Source organism: Haemorhous mexicanus, chromosome 4, assembly GCF_027477595.1.
Source record: "Haemorhous mexicanus isolate bHaeMex1 chromosome 4, bHaeMex1.pri, whole genome shotgun sequence".
NCBI classification, from domain to species: Eukaryota; Metazoa; Chordata; class Aves; order Passeriformes; family Fringillidae; genus Haemorhous; species Haemorhous mexicanus.
In genome coordinates this window covers 62274091-62297435 of record NC_082344.1, presented here as the reverse complement: position 1 = coordinate 62297435, position 23345 = coordinate 62274091, and the positions used below count along the sequence as shown (strand labels likewise).

At 39.4% G+C, this 23345-nt stretch overlaps 1 protein-coding gene across 11 annotated transcripts in view; it reads right to left on the bottom strand.

The window, feature by feature from the left end:
* Positions 1 to 3005: 3005 nt before the first annotated feature.
* LDB2 (LIM domain binding 2) overlaps positions 3006 to 23345 on the bottom strand; it is a 212149-nt gene continuing 191809 nt past the window's right edge. For 2 of the 11 annotated variants that reach the window (XM_059845112.1, XM_059845116.1), the window contains 3 exons: positions 14498 to 14621; positions 13263 to 13414; positions 3006 to 4300 (listed from right to left, as the gene is read on the bottom strand). In XM_059845112.1, coding sequence (XP_059701095.1) covers positions 4070 to 4300; positions 13263 to 13414; positions 14498 to 14621 — 507 coding nt within the window. In that variant the 3' untranslated portion in view covers positions 3006 to 4069. The other 9 variants (XM_059845118.1, XM_059845117.1, XM_059845119.1 and 6 more) reach the window with 9 other exon arrangements.

The following is a 23345-nucleotide window of genomic DNA, read 5'->3' as shown; positions in this document are numbered from 1 at the left end:
GGGAGCCTCTCTCCACCCCAGTGTTAGAGAACACCCGGTGGTGTTCAGTATTTTGCCTTTTCCTTTGGAAGTTTCTTCCCCCTCTAACCCCTCTGTCTTCCTGCACACTCCGACTGACCATCCTTGGCAGCCTTGGCTCTCTGGCATGGGGTGCTATTGCTCTGTTCCCCAAGGACACAAGTTGGTTACTTCCCAAGTCTTTGACAGCAGTAACTCCTCCAGGACCAAGGCTAAAAATTAGTCATGATTTTCACAGAGTCCTGTGATGCTGAAAGAATGTCATTAGTCATACCCTATAACAAGTTATACCCTATATACAAGGTCCCTTCCAAATTTAATTATCCTACCACATTATTAGACCCATACATATCAATGCAATGATGATGAAACCTGAGAAAACCTGCTTTCTGAAGAGACTGCAAATTTGCAAATACTGCTTATTTTTGCTTGTTGTGGAAACAGAGAGAAAGAAGGAGCTTTAGGAACTGAAATGTTCTCACAAGGGGCAGCTGGTGAGACCAGCTGGTGATTCATGGGAGTTGAAAGTTCTCTAAAAAATTGACTTTGCCCAAGAAAGACCCCCCCTAGAAATAAAACAATCCCCAAACAAAGCAATTCAAAGAACAACCAAAACCCACCAGTGCTTATGACTCTTCCATGGTTTAAGTTCTTTGTAACAGCAACCAGCTTTGTTATTAGTGTTTGTGTTTGGTCACTTTACTAATTATGTGATTCAACTTTTCCAAGTAAACTCCAGGAATTTCCTCCCTCTGATTTGTGCAGGCACTTCTCAGGGCCAGTATTTCCCTCCATTTAGCTAAAGCAAACAAGAGATTTCTTTTTGAAAGTAGTTCAACATTATAAGATAAGTTTCCTTCCTCCTTTTAATAGCTTCAGGGCTCCCCAGGGGGAAGTGCCAAAAACATTATTTCCTTCCAAATTCTGAGAGAGATACAATGTTCTGGTAGGTGGTGAGATTAGATTACAGTAGAATTAACCATTGGTTTCCAGCTTTCATTCTTTAGGCTGCAACCTCAGTTCTTACATGCCTGTTGTTTCAACTCACCTGTGGTGTTTATTGACCTTTCCCACTGCTCTGTGCCAGGCAGTCATGGAGCCCAGGGAAGCTGCAGTGTCATTTAATGACAACCCACAAACAAAAGCCATAACATCCATTCATTCATGTGCTCGCTGTTCTTTAACCCTCAGCCTGGGGAGAGCATTCCTGAGGACAGGGCATAAGCTCTTAGGATCAGAAATGGGATCACAGGCTCTGTCCTGAGTCTACCATGTCATTTCAAACATGGAATGAAAAGCCCATGCAGCAGCCCAGGGCACAGGGCTGAAGGAGGTAGCAGTGAGGAGGCTGAGTCCAGCTGCTGCCCATCTCAACCACTTCCTCCAACTGGCCCGCTTTGGACATTTCTTTTATGAATAAATAAGTGAATAAATAAAATCAGCTAGCTGTATCTGTTGTTCACCCTAACCACAACAGGGTGGATTGATAGCTTGTAGACGAGGGTTTTGAGGAGATATGGAGAAAGTGTCCTTGGAGATTAATTCAAGGACAGCACTCCAAGGAGTCTGTTGCCCATTTTTCAAGCGTTCCTGTGTTTATTTACTGAAACAACAGGAGTAATATGACATCATAAATCTTTTAAAAATGGAAATACTCATGCCAGTCTTGAAAGATTAATAATAAGGAACGCCTTTTAGAGTGTGCTCATGGAGATGTAATATGAATGATTAGTGTTCTTGAACATTAGAATTACAGTGCATAATTGTAATGTTATAGTGGTTATATAGAAGCCAGAGATCCCCTAACGGAATACATTGTGAATTTAATTATTTACATGGAGAAATCAGGGCTGATGTAGTCACTGAATGATAAAACTACAGTTTCCTACAATCTGAAAGTGTTATGAAGGAGCAGCATGGCTATCCATGTCTGTTATTTAGCTAGTTTTCCTCTGGGCTCTAGAGCTTGGAATGTCTTTTAGGCTGTCTTCCTGCAAGGAGTACCATAGGTACCAAAATTCATTGAACAAGGATTTTGCTTGCAGGAGCATGAGCCCACATCAGGGGCCAAGGCTGGTTCCTGGGGCAGGGAGGGAGCTGTCTCTCACCAGGAACCAACTGGCCACACAGGGTGCTTTGCCTTGCATTCATTCTGCAGCAGTGGTTTCAAACCTGCTTGGTAGAATCACATTCAGCAAAAGCATGAAAAAAAAAAAGTGTATATGCTAAGGAGACACATTTCCCTAGGCTGGCTTCTGGCTATACGTACAACCACTCAGAAAAACCTAGGAGTTCTGCAGCTGCTCTTACAATGTCAGCAATATTGAAAGTAGAGTTTCAGGGAAGAACAAAACACCACCTCCCTGCACAAAAGGCAGGATTGTGTAGATTCAGCACCTCTCTGATGACAGTTCTTCCTGTGTTTGCCACTCTCAGGGTGCACCTTGCAGGGCTTCCAATGTGCCTGAGTATGTGTGCCTCAGTCCTCCAGCTCAGCCCAGGGCTTTGCAGGTTGGGCTGTGCTCGGGACACCTGCACAACTCCAGGTGTTTCACTGGTGCCTGTGAACAATTGATACGATAGCAAAGCAAAGAAAGGAGGATTTTTTAAATCTTCTCATCACCAGTTGAGAGACTCAACATAAAACTATCAGACAGCATTCAGCAGAGTGGAAATCCCTGCTCGGATAAGCCCTGGCCCTGGAAGGCAAGGGATGCAAAGTTGAGGATGGAGCTTCTCTGGCTGGATGCCCTGCAGTCCCTCACACTTGGCTTGCACTGCTGTAACTCACCTGTGGTGCTGCACATCCTTGTTAGAAAAAGAGCATCAAACCAAATCGAGCTGCAAGCGATTCACACCTACCCATAGGCTTTCCCTTTAGCTGGAAAAAGACTGCAATTCAGTGAAACACCAACTCCAGAAACCCCTGGTGCATGATCCTGAACACGGGTGTGTTGTTGTGCAGACAAGGAACTGTAAATGCTGTATAAGAGCACATTTGTTAACACAGTTTATTGGCACACTTATTGGCAAAGCATACATAAAATACAGTTGTATTATATAACACACTGACTCACTGTGTCTTTACATGATGAGTTGAACATATTAATATGTAAATGAAAAAAATTAGTTTCTTTTATAAAGTTTCACATAAATACACCGGAATAAAAAACAAAACAAAACAAAAAAAGTAAAACAAAAAAATGAGAGCTTTACAAAAATATTATACAAGAAATATACTATGAAAAGAAATAACAACAAAGCCAACTCAGATACAATAATAAAAACACAAAAGTTTTAGATTTATTAAGCTGCCCACAAAGTTAATGGATTACATGGCTTTAAAATATCTGGATCGACAGCAATTTTACAAAGCATAAACTCTCATAGGACTGGGTGTCTTTTTCCACATAAAAATATTTCTCATGTCTTTGATGAAAAAAAGACATTTCTTGTTTCAGTATTTTTTATTAAATGATGGATAGAGTATCTACTGGCATCAGCTACATGTAAATTAAAAATGCTGGATCCTTTAAATGATTAACTGATGAAAGAAAAGTTAAAGAATGAACAAAAGTTACTTTAATTTACTTTTCCTCAAAAGCTGATCTTTTTCTGAAACAAGAAATTTCAGGTGCAAGTTGAAAAGCAGAAAATATATTACAATTGTAAAAAGTTTTACATAGTTATGTTAATGAGATCCTGAGCACTGATGACTTGTTAAAATATGGCCATTGTTTGATGAGGAAAAAAACAACCCCTTCCAACAAAATGCACTGTCAGAAATTTGCCATGAGATGCTGTTTAATTTTCAATTATTTTTATTGAGGTCAGTGCCAGTATCTAGTTGTATGACAATACTTCCAAGGAATGTATATGGAAGCTTATACAAGAGTTTTCCCTAACGAAAAAAGTTGGATAGCTTTAGTTTAGAAATAGATACCGTATCATTTGAAAGGTGTTTCTTTTAAATTTTATTTTGAAGATTGCTGAGAAACAGTAATTAATAACCCACTGAGGTACACTGCAGTGGGCACTGCTGCAGAATGACCTATTGGGAAGCTTGTGGTGTGGGGTTTTCAGATTTAGTCTCCTGGTTAGCAGCAGGTTTGCTGTTCCATGGGCTGTTATTTCCCAGTGCAGGTGAATTGTTGAAATCTTCTTCATCATCCATGCCATTTGCTGCATCATACTGTGTATTCTCTAATCTAGTGATAAGCCTTTCGTCTTCATCCCCGAATTCGCCTCCCATCAGAGTTGGTTCTCCTACCACCATCACATCCTGTGAACAGCACCCAATATTTGTTATATGGAAACCTTGAGAGAGAAAAAATCAACTTAAAAAAATTATGTTAGAGAATTCGCATCTCTTTTACTTTGTGACATTTGAACAACAGAGTTAAAGGTTCCCATATAGTAGGAACAAGGAGAGAGGCTTACACTTTATTTCTAATTTAATTAAAAATTATAACACATTTCTATAGCCGCATGCTCATGGCTCTGGATTTCAGATACCCCAGAACTGAAAAGCAGGTAGGCTGAAAAATATGCCTGATTTTAAGCAAATAAACAGGCTATGAGACTGCCTTTAAACTTCTCCTTAAGATATTTAGCCTTTATCCAGTTAATCCTTCCTGAGCCATTTTTTTTGGAAAGGCACCAGGGTGTATCTCAGTAGGAACTTGGTGATATGCGTATTTTAAAAGTAGTTTGAAAGAAATCACATTTCTTATCCTCAGACTTCTCAAACATGGAGCACAGCACTCTAATAAAGATGGTAACTCTCTTATCCATAGCCAGCCAAGCCCTTTTACGCATCCAATATACTTGACATTCTGCTACTTAATTATGGTAATTAATTTAGGTAAAGTTTTCGATAAAAACAATGTTCACACTGATTTGACAATTTGCATAGCTAATTAAGTCATTAGCAAAAACCTGCTGATTGCCAACAAGCCCTGAATTTACCATCTGTTATTTCATGGTGCCTGTCACCTAACTCCATGTAGGCAACCCTGCCGCCAATCTGTGCAGTAAGAGGACCAATCTGTCCAGCTGGTACCGTAAAAGCAAGATGAAGAGTGCTAATTATAATTACACTGATGAAGCTAGTACTCATCAGAAACTAAAGCATGCAAGAAAGAAAGAATTCATCTAATCACTGCTTTAAGTACAAATTGTCCTTCCATGAAAACAAGTAAACCGCCTACTGTACTCCAGTGCATCACAGATTTGCTGCAAAAAAACCTAAGCAGCATGGGATAGAAAGGTGCAAACTTGAGATTGGAAAGCAAAGGTGCAAAGCCAGAGAGCTCTCTTGTTCTCTCTGTTCAAGGGAGAATCAGGCTGCTGTGCTAACAGCTAAAGAAATATGTGGGATGCATCTTTTCATGCAGCTCAGGTGTCAGGGCATCAGGTAGTGCTTGGTAGAAGTGCAGTAATTCCAGATGTATAGTTTTGTTCCTGCTGATTAAACAAGCCCTTCCAAGAATTCTGGTGAACAATGGATTCATTTTTTAAAGGATCTGTTCCTCCTTATGAATGTTAATAGCAAACAGAAGACAAATGTTTGCATTTAATAAGGTTTCTTTTTAATCAGATATCTACTTTCTTCACCACAAAACAATACAAATTATTGCCTGCAAGTGTTTACACTATTTCTTGATATCCCTCAGCAAAGGCTGCCATGTTACAAAAGAATGTTTGTGACACATTTTCAGCCTGTGCTATGTAAAAAAATTGTGATTATATGAAAATTGTTACATTATCTCTTCTTCACTTTGTCTGTTTTGTTACTCCATATATCCATAAAATATTTGGTTAAAAAACCTCACACACAGCTTTGCGACATAGAAGTTTAAAAGACAAAGGTGTTGACAAGCAAAAGTTTATTCTAATTTATCCCATCCCTCTAAACAACAGGCAATGTATAGTGCACTGCTGGACCAGACCTGATCCCATTGCATGGCGAGAGCATTAATGACCAAAGAGACCTGGCAGAGGACAGCGAGCTGGGTGTGAGTGTGCAGTGTTACATGGCAGGCAAAAAGGACCACAGTGGCTGAAACACAGAATCACAGACCGAGGTGGCAACAGCTCCTTTTACTTGGGCATTCTCAAGGACAGGCCTCAAGCTCTCTCTGTTGCCATACCAGCAAGAGGTCAGCGCCTCGGATGAGACTCAGACAAGCATGTCCAAAGTCACCGTGGGGCTGCAGCAGCTGGCTGGGGAGGCAGGTGAGAGAATTAAATATGTGTTACATCCACCAAATGATTGGGAGGGGAAATGTGCTTAACAGCTGCAAGTGCTGAAAGAAGACAATCACTCTAGGCCAATCTGAGGAGATGTAGACTAGGGTGCTAAAATGGAATTAAGTAAACAAAAGTGTAATCCCCACTCCTAAGACAATATTCCTGTTGCTGATAATGGCAGGCTGAGGATTAACCATCCCATGGGTACAGTGCTAGTTTTACTGCTCAGGTCACCTAACACTAGGCTGGGAAAAAATCTCAGTCTGTGGTAGGAAACATTCGTGCATCAGTGGGGAGATGTTCAATGACCTTGTAAATATTTCCACCTCTGATTTCTCAGGTTCACTTCAAATATTATTCCTTTCATATAATGACTCCCACTGAGAGAACAGTTTGCACTTGTATTTCCCTCTATGCTATTGAGTCTCTCTCTCTCTCTCTGGGAATTGAACTACAATTATATTGAGGTTAGTGGAGTTTTCCCTCACTCTATTTAAAAGACAGATATCATGGCATTTGTTACAGGACATCTGAAAAAAAATTCTTGACAATCTTGCCACTTACAGTTATATCAGGCAAAAATAGTGTCTCAGGAAGCGCACATGCTGTTTCCTCCCCAGAGGATTCTGCTCCTCAGACTGAAAGCTGAAGACCCCACCAAGTGCACCCCATTGAACCTCCACTCACTAGATCCCGTGCAATGACCACCAACCTCTGAGGAGGACTGGAAGTGACTCCTTTTAGAGCCCCTCAATGCTTCTCCTTAAATTGGCCAGTGGGGGTCACTGCTGTTGAATGACACAAGGCTCCATCCCTCCCAGGGTTGAGGCTGCAGCTCTGGAGTGCTCCTAGCTCCTGCTCATGGAGTGAGAAGCAGAATCCAAGAATTAAACCCTAGTCTCTTGCATGGCAGCACACACTGCTATGGCCTAGTTATGGTAGCACATATTTGACTAAATTAGTTTAAAAAAGATTTAGACTGTAGTCACTCAATCTTATTAATTTACTCCGTGATTAGAAACAACATTTTTGGTCAAGGAATGTCTCATGATAGTAAAATATGGCTGTAGTGAAGCACTGTAAATAAAGCAGTGGTTGTTTTACATTATGTGATAGAAATGTAGTTTTTTATAATATAACCACAAAAGCAGCTTTCATGTATATCATACCTTTCATCCTGTAATAACCCTAGTTGCCATCCAAACTTAAATTGATGCATATAAACTATATAAACAGAGATCACTTGACACAACACTCAAATGCAAGCACTTCTATTTAACAGACTGGTCATTTCTAGGTTTTATCTTTTTTTTTTTTATACCAAGCCTCAAAATTTAGCTCTGCCCTGCCAAGTTAAGTGACTAAACTTTTTAGCTTGGGATCATCCTATGTCTAAACAATGTCTTAGTGAAGTTTGGAGGTAAAAATGTCTGTTGGGCCATGTAAAATTCCCCATCCCCGAGCCTTCCATCTTTGCTGCTGTTAATGCATAGCCTCGCTCAGTGTGTTACAGTGATCAGTTTGTAGCTCTGTTGTCACAGCCCCCAGGAGTAGACAAACAGTGCTTCACAAGCCTAAGGTAATTAAAAATGCCTGGCACTCTCAAGTGTATCATTCAAGCACATCTCATTCTCCAAGAACTGAAAGTTGCACTAGTTTTAGCAGCTGGCATACCTCTAAGTGCTAAGTCAAAAGAAGAAGGATTCCTCCCCCTGCTTTCCTTCTTATGGAATTGTGTTAGTGGTAATTATTTTAATAATTGACTTTTTAGCTCCTTGGCACAAAAATTAGTAATGACTGAGAGCCCCACTGCTGCCCACAGCCATAATGGTCACTGCTTCCATGAGAAAAACATCAGACTGACTGGTATTGAAATGATCTTTAGAAACAGAACTGACTTTTTAATTAGGTTTCAGAGTAAACACTTTCTAGAGAAAAATCTTTCACATCTCATCATAATTCTCGCTGTTAACTTGACATTCTGTTCTTGTTTGGAATGTTTTTCCTAAAGCACAAGAACTGGAAACAAAGTTATTCTCTCTCATCTCTTTACTACTAAATCTTAGACTCTGATTTGCATGGTTTTGAGACATGAGATAATTTCTGACACTAATCTCTGGCCCTGGCACTGTAGCTCTGGTTCTACAACATCCATTACAAAACCACCTAAACCTACTCTGTTTCTGAAACACATATGAGACTGTATTGCTGCCTTCCACACTAGCAGGTTTATTTATGGATTTGGTTTCTGAGCTTACAGAGAGCTACACCGAGAAAGAGAGATTATTGAGGTCCTTGCTTAAAGAGTGCAAGGAGGTTCTGCTTTAGACTCTGGATGTAACAAAGAATGTTTCATTTACTCAGTGGCATGTAGTGATGCTTTTTTCTTTCCAACACATGATATTTCACTGGGTTTATGATTACAGCACTACACTCAATGGGATCCTCATCAGTAAATGAAAGCAAAATCCACCTATTAATTTCTGTGGTGATGACTGGGAGCAGCATAGAGCAATGGTTCTTAGAGTTTGTGAGAGTTGTGGATTGCTACCAAGTTTCAAAAATATGAAAATGGATCAATATGCCCTTTTAAAATTAAACTGAACAGAGAGTGATATTTAAGGTAAAATAGCTGTATGGACCCCGTTCTGATGACCTTGCTCATTATTGTAATCTATAGATCACAGTATTGAAATCACTGCTCTACAGTACAAGGGCTTGGGCTTTCAGGAAAGTTGTATTTGAAACAGAAGAATATGAAAAATGCTAAGGAATATGATTTTAGTCAGTGAGAAGGCTTGAAAACTGAGCAAAGATTTGGGAAAATATTGCAGCTAGCTTCAAATACTAGAGGAAATTGTTAGTACTGTGTAAGTGGTATGACAATGACACACCTAAATTAGGTAATTAATTTCTTTAAAATCATAGGAAGGCCAACATCAGAAAGGCAGGTTTTTTATGAACCTTGCAGAAGGACTCTTGCCTATCCTTGCTCTTTGTCTAGATGAAATTGGTAACTCCAGTTTCTGCCCAATAAGCTTTCCAAAGATCAGATGTGATTGAGAATATAACAGATCCAAGTTTAAGTTCCTGGCATCTGCTGAGACTAAGGCAGTTGAGAGGAGTACAGTGTTTGGGTCCCTGTCCTGTCTGTTTCCTTTATGCACTAAAACCAGTCAATGCATCTATGGGGAGCACTGGCAGTACTGAACCTGCACCCAGGAGAGCCTGAGAACAGGTGAGAAAAATGTTTTTGTATTTCTGCTGACTTTAGCAGCACTTAGCTCTGCTTCCACCACAGTACACTGTGTTACCTCAGAACCTACAGGATTTGGGTCAAAAGCATCACTGGACAAGCAATGGGCCAAGCTAAGAATGAGTTCTGTGGTGCAATCATGTGGCACACTGGCTAACTGCATTTGAATTAAGAACGTAGGAAATATGTAGGAAATGTGTAGTACATTGAAAAGGTATTAAACAAGGGACTTGGGCCAGAAGAGTCATGTTGACAAGAGATCCTGAAGGGATCCTGAAGGTCTGCAATCAGTAGCCTGAGAATGATCAGAATCACAGAAACCACTGTTCATCCCACCATTATAAGAGAAAATGGATATAGTAGAGTGCAAGTGACTGTCAAAAGGACAAAAATTTGTATTTTATTTACCACAGTTGAGAAAGTATAAACAATAGTTAGAGATAAGAGGATGGACTGAGTAAACATTTTCAAATTCCTGATGAAATGGAAGATACCCACCCACTAGCAGAGACCCTTCAGATTCTTTTATGGATTGTCATTAGAGATGTATCAGTATGTGTCAGCACTGTGGAAATGCTAATAAATTTAGGGCAACACAAGGAGCCCAAATGATACTGATTGATTAGGCTTCAACAACTGAGCTTCAGGATGCAGTGTCAACCTGACCCATGCACAGAAACAAAATCACATAATTTCACTTTCTGAGCTTGGCTCTGTATTGTGTGCACTGTCCCTGCCTGGAGAACAGATAAAAAAATAATGCAGGTGGAGGAAAGGGCACAACCTTCTCCTTCTACTAGTAGAAGAACCTCTATCTGGCAAGTAACATTCCCTCATTTATCAAGGTTTGCCCAATGTATTTATCTGAAGAGTTGGAAGAGGCTGTGGGGAAAATGACAAAACTCTGAAGTTTCAAGATTTTCCATAGCTGATGGTGCTTCTGTTATCTGGACACTATCCTGAACACAGGACATTTGCCTCTCTAGGCATGAAGACCTCATTAAAGAACCAGAAATTAATGGTGCGAGTGAGAAATGGGGACGAGCTGTATGGTAAGTTCACATATTTGCCAGACTGCATGCAATGTTAATGCAGGAGCAAAATGGAAGATTTACTAATGTTCTAAACCAAGAAACATCACATAGAATAGAGGCTAAGAAAACAGTGTTTAATCAGGATTAATATAATATCAAAGTTAAAACAACACAGAAGCATAAAAGAGACAGGAAATTTGATGTGATTATGATGGAGAGACTGACTTTGCAGGCAGGAAAGAAATCATTGGAGAGAAAGAGAATACAGGACTTCATATTAATCCAGGTTTGATATAGATATGAGCTCATTGTGGGGTTCTCCAGAGAGGAGGATGAGAAAAATGGAACTGAAACTAGCTCTGCTTATTTGAGTCATCTAGATAGAAGATGCAGTGATTTCATTCCTCTTCTTGAATAAAGAGAGGGGAAATGCTTTTAACACTGAAAGTGAATGATTTCAGTAGGGTGGGTTTTTTTTCTACTGAGAAGGAAAGTCCCATTCACAGAAAGCTGTACAGCTAAATGAGTATTTTATTGAAATGAAAACTGCCAAATTGTGTTCAAGGATCTCTTGTCTTCTATTGCATGTAAGGGGAACCAAACATTAACTACTAAATGGTACACTTTAAATTACACTTATGGCAAAGAAACAGAAAGCAAGTTACTGCTACCTGCAGCTATCTTCAGAAAGCAAGGGCAACAAGGTCCACTTCAAAGAATGCATAATTTTGAAGAAGCGTGGGATTGCATCTCTTTATTAAACTGAAAAGCGTTGAATAGTTTTACACTGAAATATCCTCCTGCTAAAATTATTTTGAGTTGTCTACTCTACAGGGTGGTCAAACCATCAATTCCATCTGGTTTGCTATCTTTGCTGTGGGGAAGATGGGAAGAGCTGTTAGTATGTCAAATTGAACAGCTAAGCATTTCCCCTTTGCAGATGGAAAGGAAAAGTGTCCTAAAAATGGAACCTGATCCTCCATACAAAAGAGTTTGGACCATTTTGCTACTCTTGTACAGAAAGCAAAGAATATTGAAAACTATTGAGTATGCAACATCCTGAAAGTAAAAGAAAGCTAAAATCCATCCCTTATACCATAATAAACTTCACCAATATGTCTCAGATGCTCAACTATCATCTCCATCAGAAGAGCAGCCTTGACTGCTTCATCTGTCAGGAGCAGCCTTCAGCACCTGAAGTCACTTTTGGTATCAGTGGGAATGACAGGTGACTATCAGAGGGCTCAATCACATTCAAACATTCAAGTACACACAGCTACCACTGAATGCCACAAAAGTCCTCTCTCCAGGGAGGAGCAGGCTGAAGAGAGGCAGGGGGTCAGGTTCTGGTCCTGCTGAACTCTGAGCAGGGTGTAGCTGACCGAAAATATCTACTGTCTTTTAAAGCTGGAGACAGCAGGGAACTAGCTGGTTGCTTGGTTTTGCACTTCATTGAAGTTTTTTCTTAAATATGGTTGAATATTGATCCAAAGGTTTTCCTGGCAGATACCATCAGTAGGGCAGAGTGCTGCCTGCCACCAGGAGATCAGGTAGTCAGCCTTCTGACTGCTTTGTGCTGCCAGAAAAACACAGAGATGCCTATATTAGGGAAAGAATCTGACTCTGGGGATACGAGCCAATTTTAATATGACAAGGAGGAAATATGAGTTTAATGTACTGAAGCCCAAAGCTGTAAACTAGTGGATTGCTAAATCAGTTGCTAAACAAAAATCTTCATTTCATTTCACTGGTGTTAGTCTACTCCTCTTTTTTAAATCTGGATATTCAAGTTTCCTAGGAAGTGTCTGCTTTGTGCTAGCAAAATGCCCATATTCTTTGGTAGGTTTCAGAGACCTACCCCTTCCTATCTGCTGATCACAAATCCAATAAAAACCTGCATATTATTCCCAGCATACGACTTTGTGGTTTCTATAATATCAAATTAATTTCCCAAGCTTTAAAATGCATAAACTATTTCCTTATTGACTAAGGCACACTTTGTCACAATTTGGGGTCTGAATACCCCTGTATTGTGACTAAGGCAGTAAATGTGACATTATTGAAGTGCTGATACAGTTGTTACTCTGGAAATGACTTGGTGTCTCCCTATACCATTAGGATGTCAAGAGTTACAGCTAGTAGGGTGGATAAGCTGAGTACCACATTCCAGGGGATCTACCCTCCACAAGTGATTGGAGTGATTGGACAAAGAGATAAAATCTGCAGGTAAGTCAAATCATAACCTGTTCCTGTTCAGCATCTGAACCTGGCACCAATTAGAGATAAGGTACTGGCACAGACAGACCAGCAGCTTCCTCAGGTACAGCTCTCCGGCACCACTGGGGCACATCCTTGCTTGGCACCTGGCAGGTGAAGTCTGCAAGGCTCCTGCTATGTCTAAAAACACAGGGCCTAATCTGAGTCCCAACACCACTGAAGGGACACCCCCTGACAAAAAGAGGAACTGGCCCAGGCCTTTAGAAAATCACATCTGATCCTCAGGACACTTCTGTTTGAGGGTCCTGCATTAAAGCTGCACTGCAGAACAGCTTCTTCACACCTCCCCACTAATTCCCCAGCACACTGTGCAAGATTGCCTTTTGCATGTGATAGTTTGGCTCAAGAATGCACCTTCTTTACAATGTATGGAAAGAATTAAAGCAGCATAAGTGATTCAGGCCTAAAAGGAAAGTGAGACTTACAGGTACCTGACTTGATAGACTCAGGTTTGCAGCAGCTGACTTTTTCTTGCTGTTGGTACTATTTGCATTGTTCCCAGCACTGCTGTTGGAAGTGCTGCTGGTAGAGTTTTTCCTTTTCCTCCGTTTGGTTGTTGGTTGTCTTGTGGGTTCTGCTGCAATAAAATGATAAGAAGGAAAGCGAATGGCAGATACTGTTAAGCAAGAACTAAAATGATCCATAAGAAGTGGTGCTGAAATACTTTCTCAATTAGTTTTAAATTGCTAAGTTTAATAGCAGCAGTTGTGTTAGATTTACCATACAAACTGTATAATTATATTTGGAAAAACCAATGGAACCTGCTTTCAATTTTTTCTGATGGATTAACAAAGCTTATTTTCCCTGTATTGTCAAAAAAAGTATTCAAGAGCCTTTTACTGATGGGAGTATCATGATAATGATCATTGTGGTCAAAGTGACTGTGAAACTTGCTGAAGGTTGCACAGCAAGAAACCGTGCTAAAGTACCCTACTGTGATGGAGGGTACAGCCTCAAACTCCACCCTGCTGCTGCCATCCATGCAGCAAGCAACAAGCAACCAACCACCCTCTGAGCTCCTTTACAACCTGTGTGGGCTTCACCTTTACAGCTGCTGCTCCCAGGAGAACCCATGAAGTGTGCCAAATGGCACTGCCCTGCAAGCCTGCAAACCTCAGACTGCACCAGGACAATTACACAGCGTTGCTTAAAATGGCAAAGCACAGAGGGACAATTGTTCTTTCCAAAAGTTGTCCTGGGCACCCATGTGAACACTCTAAGATATAAAAATCTTTATAATCTGAAAAAAGACAGAATTATTATTTTGAAGTGTAAGAGGAAGGAGATTAGGTCCAGGCCTGTAAATAACTTTAATATTAGTCTCAAAGACAATTAATTATGAATTGTAGCTGTAATTTTGGAGTCACAGCAGGAAGCAGGATTACACAAACAATGAATTCTAATGGAGCCAGTAGGCATTTTGCATTCCATCTACACATATTTTTGTACTAAATTATATCCTAGTCATAGTGAAGCCATCTCAGTGTGCACATCTATAAATCAGCTGTGTCAGACCGAAATCATAAAATATCAGAATAATTTTCAGGCTTGCTTTGGGAGCATTGTTAATTTTTATTACTTTCCTTTATAAGAAAGCTTTCCCATTGCTTCTCTATTAATTTTACTATAAAATAAGTAGAATTTTGTAAGTGAAACATACCTGGTGGGGCCACCATTCTCTGCCATTTTTGAAATAAGCAAGTCTTCAAGCAGTCTCGAGGACTTAGATTGTAAGTTTTATGTCTTGACATCAGTTCCTGCATTGGCTCCAGTATAACACACAACTAGAAGAAAAAAACAGAATAGAACAATTTCATCCAAGCAAAGCCTCCATTGATCAGTATTTACATAGCTGGAAATTATATTTTTGGATTTTTTTTTACTCTTGCTAATGGAGCATGCCTTATACAGTTCAGTTTAATCTGCACTTGGATTGCAAAATAAGAACTCTGAATTGGGAAAACTTCTTCTTGCTATTTATTATCCTAGGTAATTTATGAATATATCAGATAAACTTCAACTCAGTCTTCCAGGCTACAGAGATTTCAGAAGAGTAGAAAATGTTCATGCTTCATTGCCAAAGCTGCAAAGATTAATAAATAATAAAATGCCCATAGTGGATTAGCATTCACATACAGCAAAATGTGTTCTTCTGACCTGCTGCACACCACAACGAGAACTTATAAATGATCTTTTATTTTGATACTGCATGCAAAATAATCCCGGTAATTTTGGGCTTTTTTTGTTATATGAGGACTATACACTCTCTTCTTATCATATGAATGACCCAAAGGAGAACAAAAGAGAAGCATTTTATTTTTCTTGTCCGCTTGAATGCTGAATATATAGGATTGAGATTTCTGAAAATAAGGAATTTCAAACAACTTTTTTTAAATAGAGTCTTATATATATTCTACTTGTTTACTTAATAATTAAATATTGTTCACTGCTTTCTACTCCTGTTAGCACAGCAGATCCAGCAGAAAGAGCACCACTGTTCTTTCTAGTCTCTCCCCTTTATAACCACTGAATCTTTTCCAGTCATTTAAACCTCACTCAAAGCCATAGAAGGCTGAAAAATTGCACACCTGTAAGTGAGGGCTTACTCCTGTTTGCCAGAGCCTTGGTTTTTTAGGCATCATAAATGAGTATGAAAAACTCCAGGCTGAGCTACAGGTGCTACCTGAAATTTGCACGGCTGGCACATAGGAGGAGATGGTTCCTTACTTGCAAACTGAGCACATATGATAAGGAAGTAGCTGGCACAGAATAAGCATGGAGCCTGCATGCCATTTTTAGTCACTTTTCAAGGCAGAACTGCATTTAGAAGCAGGAGCAGGTTTGGTTTTTTTTTACCAACAGAAGTAGGGCAACAAGTTGATCAAATTATTGGAAGTTAGAATGGCAACTGAAGAAAGGTGTAACTTAAGCCAAGACTTGTTTTGAATTATTTATTAATTTTAGGAAGTTTTGCTGAAAGAGTGTCCTGGATTTTCTTCAGCAGGAGGTGTTTTCCCTTTGTTCTTTTACAAATATATAAGACAAATTCTTCTCTCTGGGCTAGAGAGCTGAGCAACGCTTGTTCCATTCTCCCTAAGTGCACCCATCTCTCATTCATACAAATGGAGATGCAAAGTATGCAGGGAAAATAGTTGAAAGGGTGAGGACTGCCATGAGGACTGAGACTAATTCAGCATTTAAATATTACTGTGTATTGGCACTGCTGTTTGATGAGCTTTCCATTAACAGCAGTTAAAACAGAGATAACATAAAGCAGCAGGGAGAATGAAGAGCTTGAGTATGAGAAATTATTTTTTTTGCAACTGCAGAAATTGAATCTGCAGTTGCCTCATTGATGTTTTTCTTACATAGTTTCTACATATTTTTCATAAATAAATATTTGCAAGATAATCTAATAGACAGAAAGCTACTATCACACAGTGCACTCTGGGTTTGGATTTTCATCTGGTTCAATATTCTACAAAAATTAATATCATCAGGTCCTAAAATATATGCAGGATTCAGTTTATGCTGTGAAAAATGTGTTGTATTTTGAGTTGATATTCAATTTATTCTGAAACCTGCAGGTGCTTGCTCAGGTTTTGTGTGTGTGTGTGTGTGAGTGAGAAAGAGATTTGTGGTCGTAATGGACACCATTGTTTTGACTGTTTAAAGTTTGGGTTCTGGCATGGCTGGCTAAATTTTCTCATTATGAGCTGACAGCAGCAAGCAGGAAAAAGATACTTGTGATAATTCTGAACAAACTAGTTACCCTGGGCAGAGCACTAGACTCACACAGCTCTACTGCTGCTGGGACTAAAAATACAGAAATATATATGTAGGTTCTTCCAACATTTCCTTCAGGACAATTTATTCATTATATACTTACTCTTTCCTAGATATTTATTATTGGCAACAAAGAGAATGTTTCTTTATCATCTTGGCAAAGATGTTTGCTATTGTGCTCTAACCATAATGTGCACTGAGGACTATGCTGTCCCTGCTGCCTGTGGATATCTTGACTGCTAATCCTGCATATAACCTCTTTCACTTCACACACAAGGTTAAAATGGAATACAGACCCAATACGGAGAAATGCTTGACTGATCTCACTTGCATAGAGAAAAACATATGGGCATTGAGGGCCCTACTCGAGGACATGGGAAAGTCTCATCTTCTGAATACCTGGGAGCTGTACCCACTCACATGAATTCTTCTGGTTTTTGGGGAATTCACAACCATTTTCTTCCTCTAAAACTGTAAGGTCGGCTTTGGATACTTGAGTAATAGCAGGGCATTGAACTCTATAGTTTTAAATGTATCTAGATCATGTGAATGTGGCATAAGTGTAAAATGAACTGGATTAAAAATGATTGATATCAAATCTCACAGTATTTTTTAGTGACCTTTGAGACCTACTTGAAATCTAAAGTAACTCAAACTGAAATCCTTGAAAGAGGAAATCATTGTGCTTCAATTATGTTAAATCCAAGGAACTTGTCATTGACAATCAGTAATTTTTTTTTTTTTTTTTTTTCAAAAAAGCCAGTTTAAAAATGTGGGGACAAGATGCATTTAAAAGCTTGATTGGCCAAAACCACCTGCTGTCTTTAAACAATGGAGAGCAGGTAACTGGCAGGCTGGGTTGACAGAGTGAGTTCTTAAAACAAAGCTAATGAAATGTTTTATTCTCCTGCATTCATTGGCTTATGGAAGCCTGAGGCATAAACTGTCTATTCCCCACAGATCATCTAGTCTCCCTCTGTGAGATTTCTTCACAACATACATTTTAACATTTTTTCAAGCACTGGATAATACCAAAATGTACAAGTTTTTACTACAGTACTATATTAATAATTTTTGGAACACCAACAAAACCAATCTCTTCTACAAGCAGTTTCTTCCCAGCTTGAAATCAGTCACCCAAGAAAATAGCCTAAAGACTTCAAGAATTTAGTGCAGTGGTGATGTATGATTACAAAAATAATTTCTACATTCCTAGGAATACAGAATCTTTAATGGCAGTGCTTGACAAGAGAGATATTTCTGAGTTCCACACTTAGGCAACACTAGAGTTGAGATCCATATGCCTGTGCACAGGTGTCTAGTGCCAGCTGAAATGCCCTAGATGATGCTGGATCTGATCCACCAGAGCGCTCTTGCTGTCCCAGAAGGACACAAAGCTCCTTGTGGATGTTTCAGCCACTAGAATGTGTCTTAATTGGGTGTGCAGTTGAACAAAGCCTAAAGTTCAAAGAAAAAATTATGTTTGTTTTAGCTTTTAAAATGTATTTGGAAAAATGTGTATTGTAATAGATTATGTACTTTCCCTCTGCAGTACTAAAACCCACTGAAAGGATTCCATATGATGCTTAGTAACCCAATATTATTAGAATTAGTTTCTAGCCCTCTTCTCTGAGCTCGTTGTGATGATGTCTGACCATTACTCAGAACCATTGCTGTTTCACTGTCAGAGCTGTGAGGTGGAGCCAGCTCTAGGGATGAGCACAGTGCTTCACTCTGAGAGATCACTGGCATGAGCAGCCTGTATTTGTGGGTGTCCAGTACACACTGCGACCCATGCACATGGTTTGGTACTATATACACTGGCAGGGACTTTCCCGGAGTTCCAGATGGATCCTATGGACAATTCATCAGTTAGAGGGTGTGGATCCAACTTGACAAAGTGGTAATGCTATACCCTTGGGGCTTAGGGAAGTGAAAATAGGAAAATAGGGAACATATTAACGTTTGAGGGTTTTTAGTTGGTTTTTAGTTTTTTTTTGTTTTTTTGTTTTTTTTTTTTTGTGTGTGTGTGTGTGTGTGTATGTGTTAGTAAAACACATCTGAAAGAATTTCATTTATTTTTTAATTTTTTTTTTTTTTTGGAGGAGAAAACTAGCATTTACAGGTTTCAAAACCCAGTGTTTTTCAAGAAGGGAGTTATATGAGGAGATAGTGGTAGCACTGCAGACAGAGTTAAAGGGTTCTGAGAATATGGATCCACACATAATTTCCTGTAATGCCTCAGATATCAGCTGAGCCCCAACTGGCCTTCATCAGCAAGGGGTCATATTCAGCTCTGAGATCAGTCCAGTCACACTAAGAGTAGTTTTAGCCTTATGATTTTTGTTCTAATGCTGGCTTTTTATTCCATTCCAAGAACAGATGCTTTCTGGAAGCAGTGAATATTAGCAAGAAACACCGATGTGAAATCTCTCTTTTACCCTTTGCACACCATAAGCTAGCGCACTGTATGTCTAATTTCACTAGCGATTCCCCTGCTCCTGAAGCCTCCTTGCTCCAGGAGGGTGCTCGGTTCGCGGCGGGGAAGGCGCGGGCGGAGCGCTCCTGCCGGCGCTGAGCTGCAGGTGGCAGAGCTGCTCCAGCCAACGGGCTCCGCTGCCTCCGCGCCAGCAGCACAAAGGAACGGCAGCCCTTCGGCTTTCCAGCGCTTTGTGCATTTTAAAGGGAAATCGGTGAGCCTGGAGTCTTGCCGTATTCAGCTGGTGACACTACATAATCACCCGGGCAGTTTCTTTACATCAGGAAACATATCTGGTCAGTAAGCCAGGTGGCCAACAAGTCCCATGGTCTACCAAAACAAGCAAGTTTTAACTATCTTCCTATGGCTGCCTATTTTGTCTGAATACATAAAAGTTTCACTAACTACAATTTTAAAAATGGAAATAGCTAAAATTTTTCATGTAGATGACACTTAAAAATGTAAATGTATAATGTAACATCAGTTTTTCTGAATGAGCCAGCAAGGAACCAGGCAGCAATAAGAGTGTTCCCTGAGGTTCTACTGAAATGTAGTTTTAACTCTTTGATGCTTGAAACTTCTGGTCAAATGCCTGTATTAATCACTTGAAAATTATAGGAACTGTTGCATATTCAGAGCTCATGTTGATTTACAGCCCTTCCTAAAAGTGACAAAACCCCCATTTGAATGGGAGTATTAATCATTGGCTAATATTCAGGTAGGATGTTGACAGTGAAGGTTCACTTGGAATACAATGTGCAGCCTTGAAGAGGTTCAGTGTTCTTTTAGAGCTCATTTTTTATCCTCCACAAAGACTCTGAGTTATCAACCAACAAATCTAAACACAACATTTTATTTCTATGCTGAAATGCAGTCTTCCCTCTGCACACCCTCTGCGTGCTCTAGAGAAAACAACTCCAGTTCATGCTGCTAGAGAAATTTTGGCCCCAAGGCATTTCTGTGGGAAAGGTCCCATTTCTTCAGAGGGGCAGGATTTCTGCAAAGAACTGAAATGTCTCTGAACATCCACATTCACTCTTTTATGCCCATCCACAGGTACACATTTCCAGATGCCCACAATATGTTACTGACACACCTGCAGTGAGGAAGGGGACACACTAGGGCCGTTTTTTCTTGTAAAAGAGCTACAGCTGGAAGTTTGTCTTCCTTGAGTGGTTTCAAAACCCTGTATGACTTCCCTGGACCCCCAGCAGCACGGCACTGAAACAGGAAAGCATTGCTGCAGTCCTCAATACAGTTCATTTTTGGAGTCAGAAACAGAGAAAGCTTATGGCTGATTTTAAATTTCTCTGCTCATGCTTGCTTTTCAGAATTAATGTTTCATTCCCCTGCAGAACAGAGGGAGAAATGAAAATTTCCTAGGAACATATTGCTGCTTCTTTCACTGGCCGGCTTGCAATTCACTGCTCAAAATAGCATGTGTTTTTTAAGGATCACATGTGAATACAGAACATTTTCATCTTAAAAACCATCTTTGTTTTCCATTAAAAACATAAAGATATAAATGAGAAATGTTTTGGGGTTTTTATGAACTGAAATAAATTAGGTGTTTTTTACATACTTGTTTTCTAGGGGGGAATGCTTTGGCTTTGTTTTAAGCTCTTGCCCAGTATGTCAAGTCAAATACAAGTCTCTTCCATCAGTACATTTCAGTGGATCAGTTATATCCATGGTCCTTCCCTGCAAGATAAACTTTAAGCCAAAAGAAGGGGCTCTGAGATTCCCATCACTCAACTTACTATTCTTGTTACCTGCTTTCTCTTTTTGAGGAGCCACTGTGCACTCCTGCTGAGATGTGGAACTAATAAATGTTCATTGTACACCTCATGTAATGATATACATGGAATAAATAAATGTTCAATTTTGACAGTAGTTAGTGTAGCAAGCAGCAAATACAGTAACTGCTTCAACTTAAATTATAAATCTAGTTATTTTAACCTGAATGTTCAAAATCCAGTCTGCACAGGGTCATTTATTTCAGTGAAATCTTAGATGATCTTTGGGACAGAATGAAAAGCCAGCTCTTAACCTCAATAGCTTAAGCAGTGCAATACCACAGAGTAATCCCTAACTTGTTAACTGTGACTACTGTTCTCTTCATATTTCCAATTCCTTCTGTGCCAAAGATTTTTTAAATTGGCTGTGTATAAACAGACTGAAGTCCTTGGGTTTGCTACATAGGTAGGAAAGAATAGGAGTTTTGAAATCTGCAAGGAGGTGGGAAACTGCTTGGAATGATGGTATAGGCACACTTACTGCGTTTGCTCCTAAATTAAAGACATTTGATTTAAACAGATAGTAATGAAAAGGTTTTAAAACTGTTACTAAAACTAATTTCTTTAGGCTTTGACTTAAAATCTCATTGACATGAATGGAATCACACCTCTGAAAGAAATTGTTTTAGACTAGCTCAGGGCTCAGCAAGACAGCACTGCATCAGGTTGAACTTGGCTCATATTTTAAGTACATCTCCAAAACCATATGGAATGGATATTTTGTGTTAGCTTTAAAAAATACAGGATGAGTTTCTGCAGCACAATACCAAGGCAAAAGCAGATTCTGGGACAAATTCTATGACCTGAGATTTACAGGGTCTAGAATATACTTAATAACCACCACTCAGGATGGGAGAAGGTTCCATGTTTTGTGACACCCTGCAGAGTCAAGAAACATTTGTACTTGCAATCACCTAAGAAGCTAGGAATTAGAATTTCTAGCTTAACACTCACAATATTAGTGATCATTTGCATCTGCAGCTTATTATTTGTACAATGACAGAGATACACATACATTTTGCAAAATCCTAAGCCCCTTGTTCAAAAGAGATTCCTGTCTTAACTAGAAAGGAGGTAAAATACTAAGCCAGGAATAATTTGGCAATAGACAGGTATGCACATAAAAACAACAATTTCATGCACCTATCTACAAGCCCCTTGAGGACTATTGATATATATTTAAATGGTTCTCACACATTGACCCTTGAAAATGAGGCTGTTTTGCCTGCTGCACATCATACAAAATGTCATTAATTTCATTGATAACTTGGTTATTTAGGAAACAATCCTGCCATAAGGCTCCTGGTGTTCACTGTTCCTTTTGTGTGGGTTGCCAGCCCTGGAGGACGCAGTGGGATGACACACAACTGCTGAAGCTCCATACTGGATTCACTAGCAAATACTCAGCACTCAGCAATGTTTATTCATCCTATGCTATGCCCTGAATGCCAGTCTAGGACTCTCCAGTTTCTCACTAACACCCAGAGGTAGCGAATGATTTCTCAATAATGCAGTATTCAGCAGCTCAATTGCTCCCAAGCTACATAGCTCATCATGTTTTTACACTGTTCTGTATCTGCAGCCATTTCAATTCCCAGCAACAGTGATAATGGAAAGAAGCAGCATTCATTTCAGGTAAGACTAAGCTGGAAAAACATGTTTTTTCAGGCAAATAACTATGAGTGGATATGAAACACATCTTAACACAGCACAGCTATCACCAGCATTGCAGCTAATTCCAGTTAGAGTGTTGCACCCCAATTTAATCTCTCCCCGCCCGTTCTTTTCTTTTCTTTTCTTTTCTTTTCTTTTCTTTTCTTTTCTTTTCTTTTCTTTTCTTTTCTTTTCTTTTCTTTTCTTTTCTTTTCTTTTCTTTTCTTTTCTTTTCTCTTTTCTTTTCTTTTCTTTTCTTTTCTTTTTCTTTTCTTTTCTTTCTTTTCTCTTTTCTTTTCTTTTCTTTTCTTTTCTTTTCTTTTCTTTTCTTTTCTTTTCTTTTCTTTTCTTTTCTTTTCTTTTCTTTTCTTTTCTTTTCTTTTCTTTTCTTTTCTTTTCTTTTCTTTTCTTTTCTTTTCTTTTCTTTTCTTTTCTTTTCTTTTCTTTTCTTTTCTTTTCTTTTCTTTTCTTTTTTCTTTTCTTTTCTTTTCTTTTCCCCCCTCCTTAACACACCTGCTAGATAACAACTTCCACCACTGCCCTCTGCTCCATGCACTCTGGAGTGATTCAGGTGACTATGGAAACTTTGTTAGATCTTGTGGCTATTAATTCTGCCTTTCCTTGTGGTGGCACCATGACAGCATCAAAACTGTGCACCTGGTCAGCAGGGAACCCAACCTCCTTTACAGTTCAGGAAGTTTTTTCCTCCCTCCTTGTATCCCCACAAGGACTGCAGGTTCCTCACTCCCTGCACTGTGCCCAGGCTGGCAGAAGGGCTCTGGCTTTAACAGTCC